The sequence below is a fragment of the Ailuropoda melanoleuca genome, chromosome 8, assembly GCF_002007445.2.
Source record: "Ailuropoda melanoleuca isolate Jingjing chromosome 8, ASM200744v2, whole genome shotgun sequence".
NCBI lineage: Eukaryota > Metazoa > Chordata > Mammalia > Carnivora > Ursidae > Ailuropoda > Ailuropoda melanoleuca.
In genome coordinates, this window is record NC_048225.1 from 101,699,902 (window position 1) to 101,719,189 (window position 19,288).

The 19,288-nt window shown below is 50.5% G+C and overlaps 1 protein-coding gene across 4 annotated transcripts; it reads left to right on the forward strand.

Moving 5' to 3' along the window:
• Positions 1–571: 571 nt before the first annotated feature.
• Positions 572–19,223, forward strand: RNPEP (arginyl aminopeptidase). 4 transcript variants are annotated; one of them, XM_034667032.1, is made up of 11 exons: positions 573–1,097; positions 4,893–5,033; positions 5,344–5,492; positions 10,574–10,690; positions 11,366–11,604; positions 13,693–13,806; positions 14,717–14,829; positions 15,008–15,116; positions 16,548–16,772; positions 17,529–17,671; positions 18,637–19,223. In XM_034667032.1, the coding sequence occupies exons 1-11, from the start codon at positions 651–653 to the stop codon at positions 18,793–18,795; spliced, it is 1,956 nt and encodes a 651-aa protein (XP_034522923.1). In that variant the 5' UTR covers positions 573–650; the 3' UTR covers positions 18,796–19,223. The 4 variants fall into 4 exon arrangements, with proteins under 4 accessions (XP_019650064.2, XP_034522923.1, XP_019650063.2 ...); XM_019794504.2 differs by having other exon boundaries at positions 11,369–11,604; XM_019794505.2 differs by lacking the exon at positions 10,574–10,690 and having other exon boundaries at positions 572–1,097; positions 11,369–11,604.
• The last annotated feature ends 65 nt before the right edge of the window (positions 19,224–19,288 follow it).

Here is a 19,288-nt window from a genome sequence, read left to right on the forward strand (position 1 = left end):
ATAAGTGTGCTTGGAGCCCCTGGGAATGGATGAACCTTGATCTGGTGTGGAATTCTGGGCCGTTTGCCAAGTGTGTTTAGACAAATTACCTGATTGAGTTCTCACAATTAACTCGTGAGATATTACTCTTATCTTACAGGTGCGGAAAGGGGTTTGGACAGATTCAACTTTGTTGGAGGTGATTTGCCCAAGGTGACACACACAGTCCTAATGATTGGTCCAGCGCAGAGCGTGAGATCTCGAACTCAGACTCTTCCAATTCAGGGCTCAATCTACATCCCGCTACATTCCGGCAAGATTGGGGAACGAAACGTCAGCAGAGAAAGGTGCGCCACTCGGACTACTGTACCATCGCAGTAGGACGAGTGCGGACAAATGTGGATCACATTATCCCACCGTGCCTTTTTGTCCAAGGTCCTGAGGTACTTCGTGTAAAGCTGGAAGAGGGGATTTGGAGAGAAAGGGAGAGGTGTGTTTCAGGACTCCGGTTTTTGGAGAGGGGCGTGACCCAGCCCGGGCCTCTCGGACGGGCGTGGCCAGTGGGGGCGGGGCGTGGCCTGCGGCGGCCCAGCGCTCTCGGGGCGTGGCTTCCCCGCCGCAGTCGGCTGAACCGGTGGGCTCTCCCAGTTGTTCAACTGCGCTGCTGGACCATGGGGAGCGACGGACCTCCGAGCGATTACTGCGCGCCCCCGCGGCCGCTGCACTCCGCGCAGGCCGTGGACGTGGCCTCGGCTTCCAATTTCCGGGCTTTCCAGATGCTGCATTTGCACCTGGACCTAAGGGCCGAGTTCGGGCCTCCGGGACCGGGCCCCGGGAGCCGGGGGTTGAGCGGCACCGCGGTGCTGGAGTTGCGCTGTCTGGTGCCCGAGGGCGCCACCGAGCTGCGACTCGACTCGCACCCGTGCCTCGAGGTGACGGCGGCGGCGCTGCAGCGGCAGCGACCCGGCTCGGAGGAGCTGCCCGCGCAGCCCGTGCCCTTCCACACGCAACCCTTCTCGCACTACGGCCAGGCCCTCTGCGTGGCCCTCCCGCAGCCCTGCCCGGCCGGCGAGCGCTTCCAGGTTCTGCTCACCTACCGCGTCGGGGAGGGACCCGGGGTGAGTTCGACTCCCGGGCCCAGCCCCGCCGTGGCCTCACCCGGCCGCTTCCTGCCCGCCTCCCGCCTCGGAGCTGGTCCCGGGACCCGCGCTCACCCCCACCCTCAAAGAGGAAGAAGATGCTTCCGCCCTTGCCCGGAGTGGGCCCGGAGCTCCCGCCCCGTGCACGCCTCTCGCGCTACCACCCTGAGCGCTCTCTCCTCCTCCCGGCTGCACGGCTTTCCCTCTTCTGGCTTCCGGCCAGCTGTGCACCCTTCGTCTTTTCCACCCTTCCGGCCTCTCCTCCCCAGCGGTTCTGGTGGCCTCTCCTCGTTGGTTCCCTCTCACACACCGCCCTCTCTGGTTGCCCTGTCTGTCTGCAGAGGAAACCCTATCCTGTGCGGTTTTCTGGATAACCGGCTATTTATATATCGAATTTAACGTTTCACTGGGCTTTGGGGCCTAGGTCCCTGATAGTGAGCTACTTAGTTTTTCCTTCATGGCAGCCCTGGAAAATGCCGGTTAATTAGCCCTGGGTGCTGGCTCAGCCCTTTGTGTGCTTTTGCGGTGCCACGGGCTGAAACAACTCTGAACCCGAGAGAGTTATTTTGTTTTCTTCTGCGAAGTCCTAGATTTGCTTAATGGAAGAATTTGAATAAAAATGAGAACTAGAATTAGGGTGTTCTAGGCTTTGTATTAAGTTGGCCTTTGTAATAAGTTACTCTTGATGGACTCTTAAATATTGATTAACTCTTAAATATGACATTTTGGGGTGGGGGACAAATATTGGAAATAAAAGGATGGATGGTTATGTGGCTTACGTTTGTAAGAGTTTGGAACTCCTTCCTAGAGTCCTGAGGCTGTGGTTGCTAGTCATTTCTCAGGTAGGGTGGCTTACAAGTTTCATGGGTAGGCTGCGTGCCTACAATCAAAGTTTACTTATCTAGCTAGCAGTTCCTTTCCCTCTTAGAGCTGGCCCAAAGGGCAGTTCTGTTTCCATCTTTATTCAGGGAATAAATGAATACCTATGATAGAACTTGTTTTAAAAATGCAAAGTCCAAAGCAATGCAAATTGACCTCTAAGGCAAAGGAAAAACCCAGTGCCCTCTAAGGATAACATAACATCTGTAAATGCGTTTGGTTGCCCTGTTCTATGCTAGCTTCTGGTTTGGGGCAGGAACTAGGACTTAAACAGGATAACTGAAAAAATGAAGCCCTCTCAGAAATTGCCTACGGAAAACGGCCCCTCACATTAAACATCAGTACTAAATAGCTTTCATTAGAGACGCTAGAGCAGACACCCACGCTTTGCACTGTGAAGGTCTACGTTAAAGGCACCTGAATTTATCCTTCTTCTCATTGCCACCATCCCAAGTGAGAGCTCTCACCTTAATCATTGTGGGTAACAGCCTCACCCCGACTTTAGACTCTTTCTTATATAGTGGAAATACTTGTACTACCAGACTCCTTCATTATAAACGAACAACAACAAAAAAACTCTTCAGTCAAAGATGATGAAAAAGGAATTATGGTATGGTGGAGGGGGTGACCAGTATGTATTAAAATGTGCCAGGTGCTAGTCTCTGAGCTTGACGAAAGTTAAATGAGTTGTCTTTATATAAGTGCCTAACACAATGCCTGGTACCTAGTGAATATTGTGTGTTAGTCGTATAGTTAACTCATTAAATTTCTTTCAATAATAGGATTAAAGACAGTTTAGGTGTGCTGGGTGGCTTAGTGGGTTAAGTTGTCAACTCTTGATTTCAGTTTAGGTCATGATCTCAGGGTTGTGAGATTGAGCCTTGCCATGCACTGGGCTCCGTGCTGGGCGTGGAGCCTGCTTGAGATTTTTTTCTCACCCTCTCCCTCTGCCCCTCCCCCCACAAAGGATTAAAAACAATTTAGATTAACGAGAAAAGTAAGCAGATGGTACACGGTTTCCACATACCCTTCCACACACAGATCGCTGTGTTAGCATTTTACAAGTATGATACACCTGTTACCATTAATGAATCAATACTGACACAGTATTATTAACTAAAGTTCCTGGGGTTTTTTGGGTTTTGGGTTATTTTTAAGGATTTTATTTATTTGACAGAGAAAGAGAAAGAGCAGCAGCAGAGGGAGAAGCAGCCTCCCCACTGAGCAGAGAGCCTGATGCCAGGACCCTGGGATCATGACCTCAGCCAAAGGCAGATGCCTAACTGACTGAGCCACCCAGGCGCCCTTAAAGTTCATAGGTTTTTTTTTTTTTTCAGATTTTCTTAGGCTTTACTTAATATCTTTTTCTGTTCCAGGATCCCACCCAGAATACCACAGTATATTTAGCTTTCATGTATCCTTAGGCTCCCCTTGGCTAAGACAATTTCTCAGACTCTCCTTGTTTTGATGACCTTGACAGTTTTGAGGAGTATTGGTCTGATATGTTATAAGATGCCTCTGTACTGGAATTTGTCTGTTTTTCCCATGATCAGACTGGGGTTATTAAAAAAATTTTTTAAGTTTATTTTTTACAGCAGTTTTAGGTTCACAGCGAAATTTCATGGAATGTCACAAAGGTGAAGTGCTGTCCTGGCATCATATTGAAAGTACACAGTATCAGCGTGATTTGTGACTGTTTGATGTCGCCCTCACTCACCTGGCTGAAGTACTACTGGTTTTCCCACTGTGGCATTTCTTTCTCCTCCTTTCCATCTGTACTATACTCTTTGGAAGGAGGCTCTTTAAAATTTTCACACACACACAAAAGAAACTCAAGCAAAGAAAAAGCCAACATCTCCATGTGGCGTCCTTATGCCTCTTAAAAGTAGGTCTCAGAGCCTTTCAGTCCACCTGCCCAGGCATGCCTCCCACCTCTGTATCTGAAACCCACCTCCAGGTCCCAGAGATTGCCCATCCATGCCTTTCTCCACATTGCTGTCTACCTTCTTGAGAATGTCTTCTCCTTTCCTTTCCAACCGTCTCAGTCCTACTCACCTTTAAACCAGAAAGTTTTGCTTCCCTTATGAAACCTTGCCAGAGTTATCTAATCCTTTTCTAAATTCTAAGTGGCATTCGGTGCTGACATAGCCTCCTTCCCCTCACAGTTATATCTATGTTGTAAGTGAACTTTTTGCTGTAGGCAAAAAGTGGGTTTGTAATAATCGTTCAGATTTGCCTTTGGTTAAAGGCTAACAGAAACAAATTAAGAAGTGTCCATAGCCGGGGTGCCTGGCTGGCTCAGTGGGTAGAGCATGCAACTCTTGATCATGGGGTTGTAAGTTTGAGCCCCACATTGGGAGTAGAGATTACTGAAAAATAAAATCTTTTTATAAAAATAGCCAATGCTTATAATGTAAAATACATTTATTCTGAAAGGGTAAGTTTCAGGAATGGAGAACGCGCATTAATCACAGACTCCTCCCACTTCCCTTCTGCTTTTCTGTGCCTTTTATTGCAAGTTCAAGTGCAGCTGCTTCCCAGTTGGTTTTTGTTTGTTTGTATTTTAATGAGAAACTACTACACTGTGAAGGATTCAGAGGAGGAAGACAGGATGCCAGGGTCAGAGGCCATGTCTGGAATTCTTGAGATACCTAGTGGGATACAGTGAGGAATAGACCCTTTGTGGTGTTTCCACCGTGTGAGGTGGACATCAATACCTTGGATTCCAGGGTGGATTAAATACACAGTAGGAGAGAACTTCCCAGTCAGGACCAAACTGCTGGCAGGATTGTAAGGATCACCTAGAATTCTCTCCTGCCAGCCAGCTCCTTTTCTCTGGCTGGACTGAGCTCATGTAGGGAGTGTCAGTTTTGAAATGTTCTTCTATTCTCTTAGGTTTGCTGGTTGGCTCCTGAGCAGACAGCAGGAAAGAAGAAGCCTTTTGTCTATACCCAGGGTCAGGCTGTCCTGAACCGGGCCTTCTTCCCTTGCTTCGACACTCCTGCAGTGAAATACAAATATTCAGCTCTTATTGAGGTAAGACGACTAAGGTTCAGTGTACCCGCCCTTGGGATTGAAAATTTCAGATCTATCTAGTCACATTTCAACTGGTAAATTGTTACATCCATCCATTGGTACCTCTGCAAAATTCCTCCATGTACAGAAATTTTATTTGTGCTAAATCCCATCAGCTTAGCACAAGTTTAGTTTTTCGAAACCTTTGTGTTCTCCAAGATGGGCTCCCGGTCATGGCCGTCACCATGCAGATTGCCAGCCATGCTGTCTTCGAGCGAATCAAAAGGAGACTGTCTCCGGGTAAAATGTCCTAAACTTTCCCTGTTGTCAGGTCCCAGATGGCTTCACAGCTGTGATGAGTGCTAACACCTGGGAGAAGAGAGGTCCAAATAAGTTCTTCTTCCAGATGTGTCATCCCATCCCCTCCTATCTGATAGCTCTGGCCGTCGGAGATCTGGTTTCAGCTGAAGTTGGACCCAGGTAGGCAACAAAGACCCCCACAGGCAAGATTGGACCAACCTCGAGGCAAGGAGACCTCTGACCAGTGGCCCAGCTGGGATGGTTCTTGGGACAGTCTCGCATCCTCTCTGAACGGACAGCCTCTTTGCAGCCCAGAAGCGTGTGGCATGAGTACAGAGGGAGGAAGGGCTCTCCCCACCCCCTCCAGTTCTAATCCTGCTGTCTGGAATGAGGTCTAACAGCAGTGACTCCTGTCCTGGGCACCTTGTGGAGTGCAGTTGGCCCCGAGTTTGGAAGACTCATCTTTATTAGTATCTTTTAGTTCTGAATTTCCTTCTAACAATTATATTTACTTTTTAATCTTTGTACCAAATCTCCCCATTTTCTCTAGCACATAATTCCTGTTAATATAAACTTTGATCTCACTGTTCCCCTCTGGAGAGGACGTTGGGAGCTCCTTTGTCTGCTCCACATATGTCTACCTGAACCCGTGGTGGCAGATACCTCCATGCAATTAGATGGGTTTAAGGGAGATAAATAAGGATTTTGTAAGGTTTCCTACAAAGAGAAACTTGACCATGAGTGTCGGTTTTTCCTGGCTCTCCTATCAGCTGCCGGTACAGCACGATCCTGCGGTGAAACGCTCAGAGGCTGGACAGTAAAGCTGGAGTGCTTTTCCCGCCATGTTGCTGTGCATGTGCTCTCAGGTCGTGGAGGCGGTGGTGTTCTTGACCGCATTGGTGGCAAGCGGCAGTCCTCATAGCTGGGCTCAGTAGCACTGCTAGATCATGTATTTCCGTTCCTGGGTTTCAGAGAGAATGGGAGACGGGATGCCACCAGCATCTGCTTCCAGCGCACACACTCCAACCAGCATCAGCCTTGAAAGACCGGGTGCTCTCCTGTGGTGAAGGGCAGCCTTTCTGGGTGGGGTAACAGGTAACCAAGGGAGCATCAGTGCTGCAGTCGCCGGAAAATAGATAATAAAGGAATGTTACTTTAAAAAAAATTTTTTTAAAGATTTTATTTATTTGACAGAGAGAGAGAGAGCCAGCGAGAGAGGAAACACAAGCAGAGGGAGTGGGAGAGGAAGAAGCAGGCTTCCAGCAGAGCAGGGAGCCTGATGCGGGGCTCGATCCCAGGACCCTGGGATCACGCCCTGAGCCAAAGGCAGACGCTTAACGACTGAAGCACCCAGGCGCCTCAGGAATGTTATTTTAGATAATTTACTCTTACTGAGGTTCTATTAGTAATTACTATGAACTATTTATTTTATTTTATTTTATTATTTATTATTTTTTAAGACTTTATTTATTTGAGAGAGGGAGATCCAGAGCAGGGGGAGTGGCAGAGGGAGAAGCAGGGAGCCTTATGCAGGACTCAGTCCCAGGACCCCAGAATCATGACCTGAGCCGAAGGCAGACACTTAACTGGCAGCCATCCAGATGCCCAAGAGTATGAACTATTAATGAGAAATGAAAGAAAAATGTATTCCAAACACACCTGAGAATAATGATTTTTTTTTCTGTAATGATTTTTTCCCTCTGTAATAAAACGACAATACAGTACATCAGTCGAGGTGATAGAATCCATTTAACTGATGACGATGACGTATTCCTCCCCTCTGGGTAGACAGTCCTTGCCTTGCAGGGGAACACCTTAGGGTCTTGTGAAGGTTTGTTAGATGAGAGGGTCTTCTGGCAAACTTTGCCACCAGTCCCAGTCCCTGTTACCACAGGAGAAAAATCCTGGGCGGAAGAGAGAGTGGATATGTCCTAGTCATGTTTTATGTATAATCTCTTCTAATCCTTCTATAACCTCCCTGAGGGGGTAGCTGCTGTCTCCGTGTTGCAGATAAGCAAGCTGAGGCTTCTGGTGGAATTGCTTGTGCAAAGTCACACCATTGGTAGGACTGGAAGGCCAGTCCAGGCATTTCTATAGCAAATCCAATGCTGTTGAGCTAGATCACTGGCCATAAAACCCCAGCACGACCGAGAACATTCCAGTTTCTTTTGACAGAAATCTCTGTACTGGAGGAAGTATCTTGGATGCCCCCTGTCTAGCCTGGCCTTCCCCTTCTAGCTGTAGCGAGCTGACGTAGCCTGGGTCGAAGTGCTTGGCTAGTTGATATCCAAGCTGATCACAAGGCAATTCCTTGAAGACTTTGACACCTATGTCATGGTCTTTTCTCAGCCCTGTCACATCGTTTTTGGTGACTTGTTTCTCCATCTGGACCACCTGTCCCAGTGCCCAGGGATGAGGGTGGCTTCAGGGTTCCTCAACCCCCTCTACTCAGGGACCCTCTCCACCTGACCCAGCCCCCCACACTCATGGCCACACACTCTACAACCGAGGGCCTAGCCACGGGTGTTCGCAGGAGCTGTGCTACACCAGAAATCTTAAACACATTGGCCTCATTCATTCTCTGACCCCACTCTCCTAACCTTCTGGCCCCCTGGTGGCCTCACTCCCGCTGTATCTGCTTCTTAAGATCACCACGGTCTTTCTTCCTGCAAGCTGTGCATTTCCTCCTGGACAGCCAGCCTCTTGGGGCCCGGCCCGTCTTTTCTCTGTGGCCCGGGTGTGGGGTTGAACCTCTCTTCCTGACGCCGCAGGCCTCCCTGTGTGCTGTCCTGCGGCTCTAACTTGCAGCCCTGGGCCCGGCTGTCCCCTTTCTCTACTTCTGTACCCGGGTGTCTGAGAGGAGAAGTAATACAGCTGTGCATACTGATTCTGCTACCCGTGTTCGGTTTCTTGGTGAAGAGTTGGAATTGGAAGTTGAAATAGGGGTGCCTGAGTGGCTCGGTTGGTTAGGCATCTGCCTTTGGCTCAGGTCATGATCCCAGGGTCCCGGGAATGAACCCCCGCTTCTCCCTCTGCCCTTCACCCCCTCATACTCTCTCTCATGTGCGCGCGCTCTCACTTTCTCTCTCAGATAAATATAATCTCTAAAAAGAAGGTTGAAATAAACATTTATGTGGTTTTCAAGAAAAATAGAACAAATGTCATCTTCAACTACAAATACGCTTTCAGTGTTGCTCACCAGTCCTTTTATTTATCTTCCTAGCTCGCTCTCCTTAAAGGAAGACTTCTGTCTTCAATTTTCGTATTCAAACACCAGACCCTCCCTCCAAGCAGATGATCTTGTCTCCTACTTTATTGAGAATATTTAACTCATCGGATGAGGTTATGTCAGCTTCCTGTTTTCCCTGTAAAAAGTCATCTTTGTCTGCTTTCATCCTTCCTTTTTCCCTCCAGACTCTGAAGAGCCGCGTCCGTCCTTCTGTGTAAAGCCACATCTCCGCATTTGAGCCACCGTTGGTTCAGTCCCTCCCCAAATCCGGTGGGGCTTTGCTTCATTGTGTACCCTCGCTCTTCAAATGTGCAGCCTTCCCCCAGTTGGCTCTTTCCTTCCAACTCTAACCATGTTCTGTCTCTCGTAGCTCAAAAACAAAGCAAAAAACAAACTCATTGACTCCACGTTCCCTCCTAGCGCACAACCTTCTGCTTCCCTACTTAGCCGAGTTTCTTAGAAGAGTAGCGTTTATACTCGCCCACCCCCCATGTACTGCTTGGACCCGTGGGAATCCCGCACCTCTCCCCATCGTGTCACAGAAACTGTGGTAAGAGAGGCCACTGGCCTCAACACGTGTAGCACGTTGGCTCCTCAGTCCTTGCCTCGGTGTTCTGCACATTTGTTCTGCCTCTTGACCCTCCTCTGGCTTCCAGGACGCAATTCTGTCCTGCTTCCAGGACCTCTGGCTCGTCCTTTCTGGTCTCCTTTGTGGGCTCTTCTCTGCCCAGCACCCCCCCCCACCGCCGGTGTACTGGTATTGCCCATGACTCGGTTTTGGACCCCTTCTCCTCTCCGTACTTTTCTTGGGGATACTCACTCACTTTTGTAATTTAAAGATGTCTTCTGGGTACTGCAGCTAGAGCGGTCTCTCAGAACTCAATCTGATAATACCACTTATTGGTTTATTTACTTATTTTTTAAAGATTTTATTTATTTATTTGAAAGAGAGAGAGAGAACACGAGGAGGGAGGAAGGGCAGAGGCAGAGGGAGAAGCAGACTCCCTGCTGGACAAGGAGCCTGATGCGGGACTTGGTCCCAGGACCCTGGGATCATGACCTGACCTGAAGGCAGATGCTTAACCGACTGAGCCACCCAGGCGCCCCTGCTTACTGGTTTAAAACTCTCATGGCTCCAATCTGATAATACCACTTATTGGTTTATTTACTTATTTTTTAAAGATTTTATTTATTTATTTGAAAGAGAGAGAGAGAACACGAGGAGGGAGGAAGGGCAGAGGCAGAGGGAGAAGCAGACTCCCTGCTGGACAAGGAGCCTGATGCGGGACTTGGTCCCAGGACCCTGGGATTATGACCTGAGCTGAAGGCAGATGCTTAACCGACTGAGCCACCCAGGCGCCCCTGCTTACTGGTTTAAAACTCTCATGGCTGTGAAGGTCCAGCTGTGTCACGTGGCATATCAATCAGGCCCTTTGTGACTGGAGCCTCGAGGGCCTGTCTACCGCCCCCCTCCCGCACCCCCAATCTGACGGTGAGTGCGCCAGTAGCCCAGACTCTCGGTGGCTCCTCACCCGCATGTCCCGTTTCCACTGCTAGGCCCCTGCTTCTGCTCCTTGGGAAGCACCTGCTCCCTCTCCTCCTGCTAGAACAGTTCCTGAGCTTCCACAGGGGCAGAAGGCCTTCCCTCCTCCTGACCTGGCACCCACCCACCTTACCATCTTGTATGCTGTCTTCTCTCATCTTCCCCGCTCGCCTTACAGAGGGGCACACTGAGGCACAGAGAGGTCAGTGACTTTCGCGAGGTCACGTTCAGTGCTGGACCCAGAACATGACGGTGCTGGGAGGTTGAGCCTGTTGCACACGGGAAGCAGCTCTTCCACGACGCTGTGTTGGGGTGTTATTTATCGGGGTGGCGAGCAGTCTCGGACCTGTGCGGGCTGTCTAGTCTTGCACCTCCTGTCTCTGGCTGGCCACACTCACATTCGCTTGGCTCAAATATGAGACGGCCAGGTTGCCCCAGTGCTTTCAGGGTCGGGTCTCCAGCCTGCTTTTTCTGTGCTCTTGTCTTTAGGAGCCGGGTGTGGGCCGAGCCCTGCCTGATCGGGGCTGCCAAGGAGGAGTACAACGGGGTGGTAGAAGAATTTCTGGCCACAGGAGAGAAACTTTTTGGACCCTACGTTTGGGGAAGGTGTAGTATCACATTGCTTCTAATGTCTTTGGCTAAACCGAGTCCCTGGTTTCCACTCTCTTCCTTCTGGTGCTGCCTCTCCTCCGCTGTGTCCTAGAGCCACGCTCCCCAATCCCAGAAGTAAAGGTGAGGAAGGAGGAAAGAGAGAGAGAGAAGCCGGGCCTCCTTCATTGTCGCTGAGGAGGGGACCTGAAGTGACAAAAACGTGCCTTCCAGCTGCTGAGTGTGGGGGTGGGGAGACACTGTCAGGGGACTCTTGTGACTTACCTTTCCTGGTTGCTAGAAGCAGCCACACACTCCCATTTTCCCCTTTGACATCTTTAGACTTTAGCCTCCTCAGATCAAGGACTCTATTAGCTCTCTGTGACCCCAAGCGAGCCATCAGTGAGCTGACTGTGGCAGAGCCGATGATATGGCCATACCCTGCTCAGAAGGAGAACAGGGAGCAGGTTTCAGAAAGCCGCCTCCAAGAGAGCAAAACCTGGGCAAAGGGAGGTCCCAGCGACTTGGCTGGAGGACAGAGGAACCTGGGTGTCGTCTCAGCGCTAGGCTGAGGGTTGCGTGCCGCCTGTTCAGTGGCTGTGTCTCTCAGGACCGAGGGTCCTGCCTGGGGAAGTGAGGCCGGGTCTCTGCCCTGGGGAGCCAAGACCTGTCTGTGACCTCCCGCTCTCTCAGCAGGTATGACCTGCTCTTCATGCCACCATCTTTTCCATTTGGAGGAATGGAGAACCCTTGTCTGACCTTTGTCACCCCCTGCCTGCTGGTTGGGGACCGCTCCTTAGCCGACGTCATCATCCACGAGATCTCCCACAGTTGGTTCGGGAACCTGGTCACTAATGCCAACTGGGGTGAATTCTGGCTCAATGAAGGTTTCACCATGTATGCCCAGAGGAGGATTTCCACCGTCCTCTTTGGTAAGCCAGCTCTCGGGTGTCCGGCCTTCTCCTAGGGACCCCGCACCCCCTTCTTTCACCTCGAGGCCAGTGTGATCTCCTTCGGGGTTTCGGGACACAAGTGGGCATGAAGAGAGGAGCAGTGGTGCAGAAAGCACCGGCGAGAGGCCAGCAGGGGCCGACTGTAGACACAAGTCCCTTCTAAGTGGATGAGCCCCAGTGCATTACATGGCACGAAGTCAGTAGGCGCTGTGAGGAGAGGGGGTCTCAGAAACTGCATGTCGGCTGAATGAACCGAGGAGGGGCCCGACAGTGAAAGGACCTCTTATCTAAGCTGAAACCATACTTGATGCTCTGTTCACCCAACAGCCAGGCAGCTCTTGGGGGAGAGCTGCACAGGGTTGTTCACCCACCTAGCTAATTTTACGAATGAATCATAAGATGATTATAATCATGACCTCTTTTGAACACCTACCTACCAGCCTTGTACAGACACCTTATTAAAGTACATCATTTAACAATTTCACGATAGCCCTATGGAATAGCTATGATTTCCATTTTATATAAGAGTTTACTGTGACTCAAAAAGTGTAAGAATTATGCCCAAGCCGCTTAGCAGGTAGGGGCAGCGCCCACATTGAACCCAGGTGTGCTTTTAAAATATTTTCTCAACATTGTCTCACTATTGAAAACCTGCCATGTATCAGGTGCTTTGAAAATATAACATGTATTATTTTTATTATTTCTCTCATCAAAATCTATTTTGATCTATAAGAGAAAGCACGCATGATAGATTCATCCATAATCTCACTCTTCAGAGATAATCGATGTATATCCTTTCAGATATTTTCCTGTGTCTGTGAATCATCAGACCTCCCAACTGCCTTTTTTCTTTTTTAACTTAATAGAGTTAAACATTTTCCCAAGTCATTAAATTTTTTTCTATAGCTGCCTAGTATAGACTTTTCTTAACATTTAGTTTCCAGTTGTTAGGTTATTTTCAGTTTTTCTTTTTCTTCCTTTTCTTTTCTTTCCTTTTTTTTCTTTCCTTTCTTCTTTCTTTCTTCCTTCCTTCCTTCCTTCCTTCTTTTCTTTTCTTTTCTTTTTTCTTTCTTTCTTTCTTCTTTCAAAAGTGTGTGAGCAGGGGAAGGGGCTGAGGGAGAGGGAGAGAGAATCTCAAGCCGGTGGAGCCCAACAGGGGGCTCCATCTCAGGACCCTGAGATCATGACCTGAGCCAAAATCAAGAGTCGGATGCTTAACCAACTAAGCCACCCAGGCGCCCCTGTTATTTTCAGTTTTCTAATGAAATATTTTGACACATATTTTTACATATAAATGTTCACGCATATCTCAGATGATCTCAATGGAGATAATTTCCTAGAAATGTAATTTCTGGATCCAGACATTTTAAAGGCTTTTTAGCACACATTGTCCATTGCCTCCCAGAAAGTCTGTACAGATGTATGCTTTCATCCAGAGTATCTAGAACAAGAGCCTACTTGTAACTATCTTACTCAGCCACTAAGAATCCTGCAAGCAGATGTTGTCAGCCCACTGTGCAGATGAAGAAGTTGAGGCTAAGAGAGACTGAGTGCCTCGCCCAGAGTCAGAATGCCCTGTGAGGGGCGGAGGTGGCTGGTTGGAAACCTGGTCCCTTTCCCCTCCACCATTCCCTCGGTCATTTTTAGAGCCAGAAGGAGATGTAGAGACCCCTAAAAGAATTTTGGGTGACAGTTTCTCTCGTCTGACAGGAACACTCAAATGAAAGTAGTCTGCTTTTATAGAAGATCAAATTACTCTCTCTCAAAATAAAAACATATTGATAGGGGAAGGTAACAGTCGCAGGAAAAGGTGTGAGTCCCTCATCCGCATGTTTGGGCGAGACTGACAGCCTGAGCTAACCGAGTCATTTGTAGTCCAGAGCTAGGGGCCGAGTCAGGTTCTCTGTCCTGACCCTGTTTGCCCCAGGGGCCCCAGGAGGGTGACCCTAGGCATCTTCAGTTAGCTGCCATTGTTCTTCTGGCCACAAGGGGGCAGCACACCCTCTTTTGTCCGGAAATTATACTTGGACGTGGTGGTCTCAGGCCTAAGGATTCTTTTCACCCCAGGCTCTGCTTACACCTGCTTGGAAGCTGCAACGGGACGGGCTCTGCTTCGGCAGCACATGAACATCACCGGAGAGGACAACCCACTCAACAAGCTCCGCGTGAAGATCGAACCAGGTCCGGGAGGCTCCTCTGGCTGGCTACCCCTGCCCCTGACACTGAGCTTGGAGCCCCAAGTTATTGGAGCTTCATGTTGATCAGTGCACAGCTGGAATACTCTTCTTGGGAAGGAGGAGCCTTCCAGAGCTCTTTTTAGCTACTCCCCAGCCTCTAGGCCGACTCAGCTGAAGCCAGTTCAGCCCAATGGGAGTTCTTTCTAGCTTTGTGCAGTTCTTAGTGACATTACCATTGCTCTGCATTTGTACGGGCCCCTATCATTTTCCAGGGCTCTCTGCCATTTTTCTATCAAGTCAGACCTGTGGTCTTGTAGATTGACCGTTAGCCTTATTTTTCAGAGGACGTGAGCAAGCACCCAAGTCAAATGACTTGTCCAAGGTCATGTCTTTTTATTTTCTGATATTTGTCTTTAGTTCCATGTATGACTAATCTAAAACCTTTGTGTGTGGTTTAAGCTCACGTTCCTTGATGCCAATGACCATGAAAAGGAACTTCTTATAGACTGGTCATTAGTTTATTTTGGTCTAGAACATTCGTAGAAACAACCAGTTGTTCTGGGAGGGGAGGTTGAGTGTAGGTGGTGACCAGTTGGGCTGGAAAAGGCACCAAGCCCTGTGCTCAGTCCTAAGAGTCAGTGGAACCCACTGGAGCAAAGCAATCCCAGGAATAAGGAAACTTGCCAATTCCCCTGGAAGGCTGGTTCTTTGTCCTCTTATTAGGTCCCTAGTTAATGACCCTTTAAGATCAGCTTTGAAGTGGCTTGAGAGAGGCCAAGGTGGATCTGGAAACTTTCCTGGCCTTGCTGAACCCGAGGAAGCTGAATTCCGATCTCTTCCATAATTACTCAGAATCTGGAGCTGGAGAAGGACAATGAAAGTGACAGGCTACAAGTGTCTGCTTTCTCTGCTAGGTGTCGACCCAGATGATACCTACAACGAGACCCCCTACGAGAAAGGCTTCTGCTTTGTCTCCTACCTGGCCCACTTGGTGGGTGATCAGGATCAGTTTGACAATTTTCTCAAGGTATAGTCAACTCAGACATGAGGGGAGAAGGAGGAGGTGCAGAGAAGCCAGCTGGGCCAGAGTGCAGGGGTAGAGGCAGGGGCCAAAGGGACAAGGGGTTGGAGGAGAACCTGAGGCACAGAGGGACTGTACTCCCCACAGGATCCGGAATGACTGAAAAGTACCTCCCTCCCTGCAGGCCTATGTTAATGAATTCAAATTCCAAAGTATCTTAGCTGAGGACTTTCTAGAATTCTACTTGGAATACTTCCCTGAGCTGAAGAAAAGGAGAGTGGAGTCCATTCCAGGTGAGCAGAGGAGCTAGCCTACAGGCTCCTAGGAGATAGTAAAGAATTATGTCTAATTTACATCCGAGAAGAGGGAGGTGGGGCGGGAAAACATGAAACCCGAGTCTTCTAGGAAGTGGCACCTGGGGGCACAACACCCGGTCCCAGGCCTTGTTCCACAAGAGGGATTCCTCTCAGCCCCTCCTGGCCTCGTTTTCTCCACTTCTTCCCCTCAATGTCTCCTCTCTGTCCCCATTGTCCTCACACCTACACACACACAACCAAACCCCCAGCTCTGCCCCGAGAGCTGCTGCCGCCTCAGCTGCGACCCAGGGCCGCGGTAGGGGCAGCCGCCCCGCCTTGCGAGCGTGGAGTTGCCTCCTACGGCCTTCTGAGTGAAGGAAAACCCCGGTGGCCACCCTGATTTCAGCTTGGGAGGCCCTACTTCCTAAGAGTAGACAGTGGCCTGTCATGGATGAGGCTGCCCGCTGGAGATACCCCACTCGTGCTGGGCACTCTGAGTCAGGCCGTGGTTGGTCTGGTAAAGTCACTTCCCCTGACAGCCAGGACTGGTCAGGCCCGGAGCGCCTACTCTCGGCCTGGAGGCCCGCACTTCAAGGTCATGAGACTCCCTGGCTAACGAAAGTTAATAATTACTGAGTGCTCACTACACACAGGCAGCATGCTAAACTCGTATAGTGTGTATTTGCTTATTTAATCCTCACCACCGCCAACAAATGCAGGGCCTCTCAGCCTCCCTTTTATCATTTTACAGATAAAACAGAGGCGCAGAGAGGTGAGGGAACATGGCCGTGGCCTCCCGGATAGGTCATGGCCGGGCTGGGATAGGAGCCCAGGCAGCCTGGTCCCAGGGCCCAGGAGCTTGGGCACCGTGCTGTTCTGCTCATGTGAAGGAGAATGTGAACTTGACTGAAGCTAGGAAAGCCTTCATCCTCTTGGTTCTGGCAGCACATTGTTTTTTTTTTTTTTTTTTTTTAAAGATTTTATTTATTTATTTGACAGAGATAGACACAGCCAGTGAGAGAGGGAACACAAGCAGGGGGAGTGGGAGAGGAAGAAGCAGGCTCATTGCAGAGGAGCCTGATGTGGGGCTCGATCCCATAACGCCGGGATCACGCCCTGAGCCGAAGGCAGACGCTTAACCGCTGTGCCACCCAGGCGCCCCTTGGCAGCACATTGTTAATTGGGACTCAAAACCACTGTCACAGTGGAAGAAGGGGCCGTCCAGCCTGACTGTAACTGTCTCGGTCCCAGTATAAGTGGGACCCAGCCGGAGCAGGTAGTTGTGTAGGCAAGTGATGTTAAATTAGAGAAGCAGATTGGGATCGTGAGAGGCAGACAGGAGCTCGAGCTCTCAGTGTTGCTGGAGTGCAGTTGACCTTGATGCTGCCAGAGAAGTCCGACAGAACCCTCTCTCCTTCCACCAAACAGGTTTTGAGTTTGATCGGTGGTTGAATACCCCGGGCTGGCCCCCCTACCTCCCTGACCTCTCCCCTGGGGACTCACTTATGAAGCCTGCTGAAGAGCTGGCCCACCTGTGGGTGACCGAGGAGCTGGACATGAAGGCCATCGAAGCTGTGGCCATTTCGGCCTGGAAGACCTACCAGCTGGTCTATTTCCTCGATAAGATACTCCAGAAATCCCCTCTCCCTCCCGGTAAGAAAAAATGGGGTAAATCAATGCAGCATTTCGGGTTCCTCATGTACAGAGCTTGCTATCAGGGTGAGAGGGAGACCCAGAGGAAGCCGGTACAGTTCTCACCCCCTGGACGCACCTCACAGGGAACATGTCAACGGCTGGTCTAAGTCCTACACACAGGCCCGTGGGGAGGGGAATCCTAAAGCCCCGCGCTCACCGCGCCCTCAGGCTCTGCAGGGAATTCTGCTCAGCTCTTGACATGGAAGTCTTGGAGCCCTCCCAACCGCTCTGTGCCCGGGGGCTGTGACTGTGATCCCCCAGGTAACAGTGGAGGAACTTGCGCACAAGTAGGTCCCGCAGCCAACAGACAGCGGGGCTGGGATCTGGAAGCTCTCAGCCGGAAATAACGTTCACCCAGGGATGTTGGAGAGAAAGTGAAAGCCGGGGTAACTTTCAGCAGCTTGGTGGTGGTGGGAGAAAAAGGGGGGCACAGCATGTTTTAGGGGGACACCTGTGCTTTTAACCTAGAAGGTAAGTGGAATGATGGCAGAAAGTCTGTAATTACATTAAGGGAAGTTTGGCGGAAGAGCCTTAGAAATGAAGGTAAACTTGAGAATCAGTACCCTTTCCGAGCAGAAGATAAGCAGGGTGAGTGTTAAGTGGGTGGTTGGGAACCTCCTTGATGTCATTCCGGGGGCTTTCAGGAGGGCCTGTGGGCAGACACACTCGTGGCTCTGATGACACAACCATTAAAAACCCATTTTCTTTTTTCAGGGAATGTGAAAAAACTCGGAGAGACATACCCAAAGATCTCAAACTCCCAGAATGCGGAGCTCCGGCTACGATGGGGCCAGATCGTCCTTAAGAATGACCATCAGGAGGATTTCTGGAAAGTGAAGGAATTCCTGCAGAGCCAGGTAGGTGACTCCCACCTCCTTGTCCCCTTCAGGCACACACGGTGGGTGAGGCCCATCTGTGGAGCAGAGGAGGGAAGGGAAGGGAGAGGACCCTGCTCAGTGATCTCCTTCCTGAGTGTGGCTGGAGGAGCCATTGCCATGGCGGGGAGAAGCCTCCAGGGTTGGGGAGCTTTTTGCAGATCACCTGATGAGGCCTGAAGGGTCCAAGCTGGTCAGAGCTAACCCCAAACTGGGAAGAAGGGTAAAGCAGGACTCAAGAGCTGGTCTTGGGGAGAGGGGCCCAAGGACAAGAGAGGCGAGCGAAGGGTAAGATCACAGGTCCTGCCTCCTGGGGAAGCCTGAGACCTGGGAGGGCTTAGAGGCTAGCAGAGGCCCTGCTGGGGAAGGGCCGGAGTGCCCCAGAGCCCAGGGCAGGGCGGGGCTGGGTACAAAGCGGCCTCGATGCCCTCATCCGCTGCGCTCCTGTCTGGAGGTGTTCCGAGCCCTCTGCAGCCTTCTTCGAGCCTCTGGAGTCGAGGAGCTCTGTGATGTGGCATTCCCACATTGGTGCGAATTTGCCTTATGGGTTCTCTTGTGCTTGCCTGCACTTGGGCCTCATACGCCCCGGCCCGGCTTTATGTGCTGCCGCCTTTGCTGTCAGCTCAGGTCTTGATCTGGGTCGTGAGTTCAGGCCCTGTGTTGGATTTCATGCTGGGGAGCCTACTTGGGAAAAAAAAAAAAAGAGCACAGACACCCCTGTGCTAGCATGGATTGGAGTGAATACCAGGGTCTACCTGCGGGGCTCTTGGGCCCCCAAGAAGGTGCCAGAATAAGAGCACGCCTGTGTGGGACCCTCCTCATTCCAGCACTGATACCCACATCCCCTTTGGCACCTGCTGAGGCCTGCCGTTCGAGCGGCCCCGGGGCCCCTGTGTGTGGACCCACGGAGCGGGCTGCTCAGACCACGGGGGCTGTGTTTCCTGCAGGGGAAGCAGAAGTACACCCTTCCGCTGTACCGTGCGATGATGGCTGCCAGCAAGGCGGCCCAGACCCTTGCCAAGGAGACCTTCGCGGCCACTGCGCCCCAGCTCCACAGCAATGTTGTCAACTACGTCCAGCAGATCGTGACGCCCAAGGGCAGCTAGAGGCTCCTGGGCCTGGCTTCTGCCCCTTCAGACTTTGCAGGCTTTCAGAATACTGTTCCCAAATTCCAGTTCCCCAGTCAAATTCCTCAAGTTTACACAGCCTCGGGAAAATCTGCTCTCTGGGCTTGGTGTCTGTGACTCTTGGGCCTCTGCTCTGGTGGAAAGTTCTCTGGACCAGCAAGTCCTGAGACCAGAGAACCTTCCACAGCTCCCTCAGCGTAGGCCGCTGGCTTTGGTCTTAAGGCAGGCAGTCTTCTCCCTCCTCCCCGCTCTCTGGGAGGAGCAGAGAGGATTTTCTTTTCCCTCCCCTTCCTCCTTTTCCCCTCCCATTTTCTTTTCTGATGCTTGAAGTACTATGCAAAGGGCTGAATTCTGGTAATTCACTTTTTCAGGTTTAATCTTTAATAAATATTTTTAAGTGAAAAGTATTTAAGTTGGAGTTATGACCTGAGTGTCTGTGAAATTTCTGCTTCCACACATGCCCTCTGTGGGG

Bases quoted from the DNA above. Each gene is read 5' to 3' on its own strand.
- RNPEP (XM_034667032.1), top strand. From the start codon at position 651: ATGGGGAGCGACGGACCTCCGAGCGATTACTGCGCGCCCCCGCGGCCG. The intron at 15,117-16,547 runs GTGAGCAGAGGA...TCCACCAAACAG, and splicing joins GAGAGTGGAGTCCATTCCAG to GTTTTGAGTTTGATCGGTGG. The intron at 16,773-17,528 runs GTAAGAAAAAAT...TTCTTTTTTCAG, and splicing joins GAAATCCCCTCTCCCTCCCG to GGAATGTGAAAAAACTCGGA.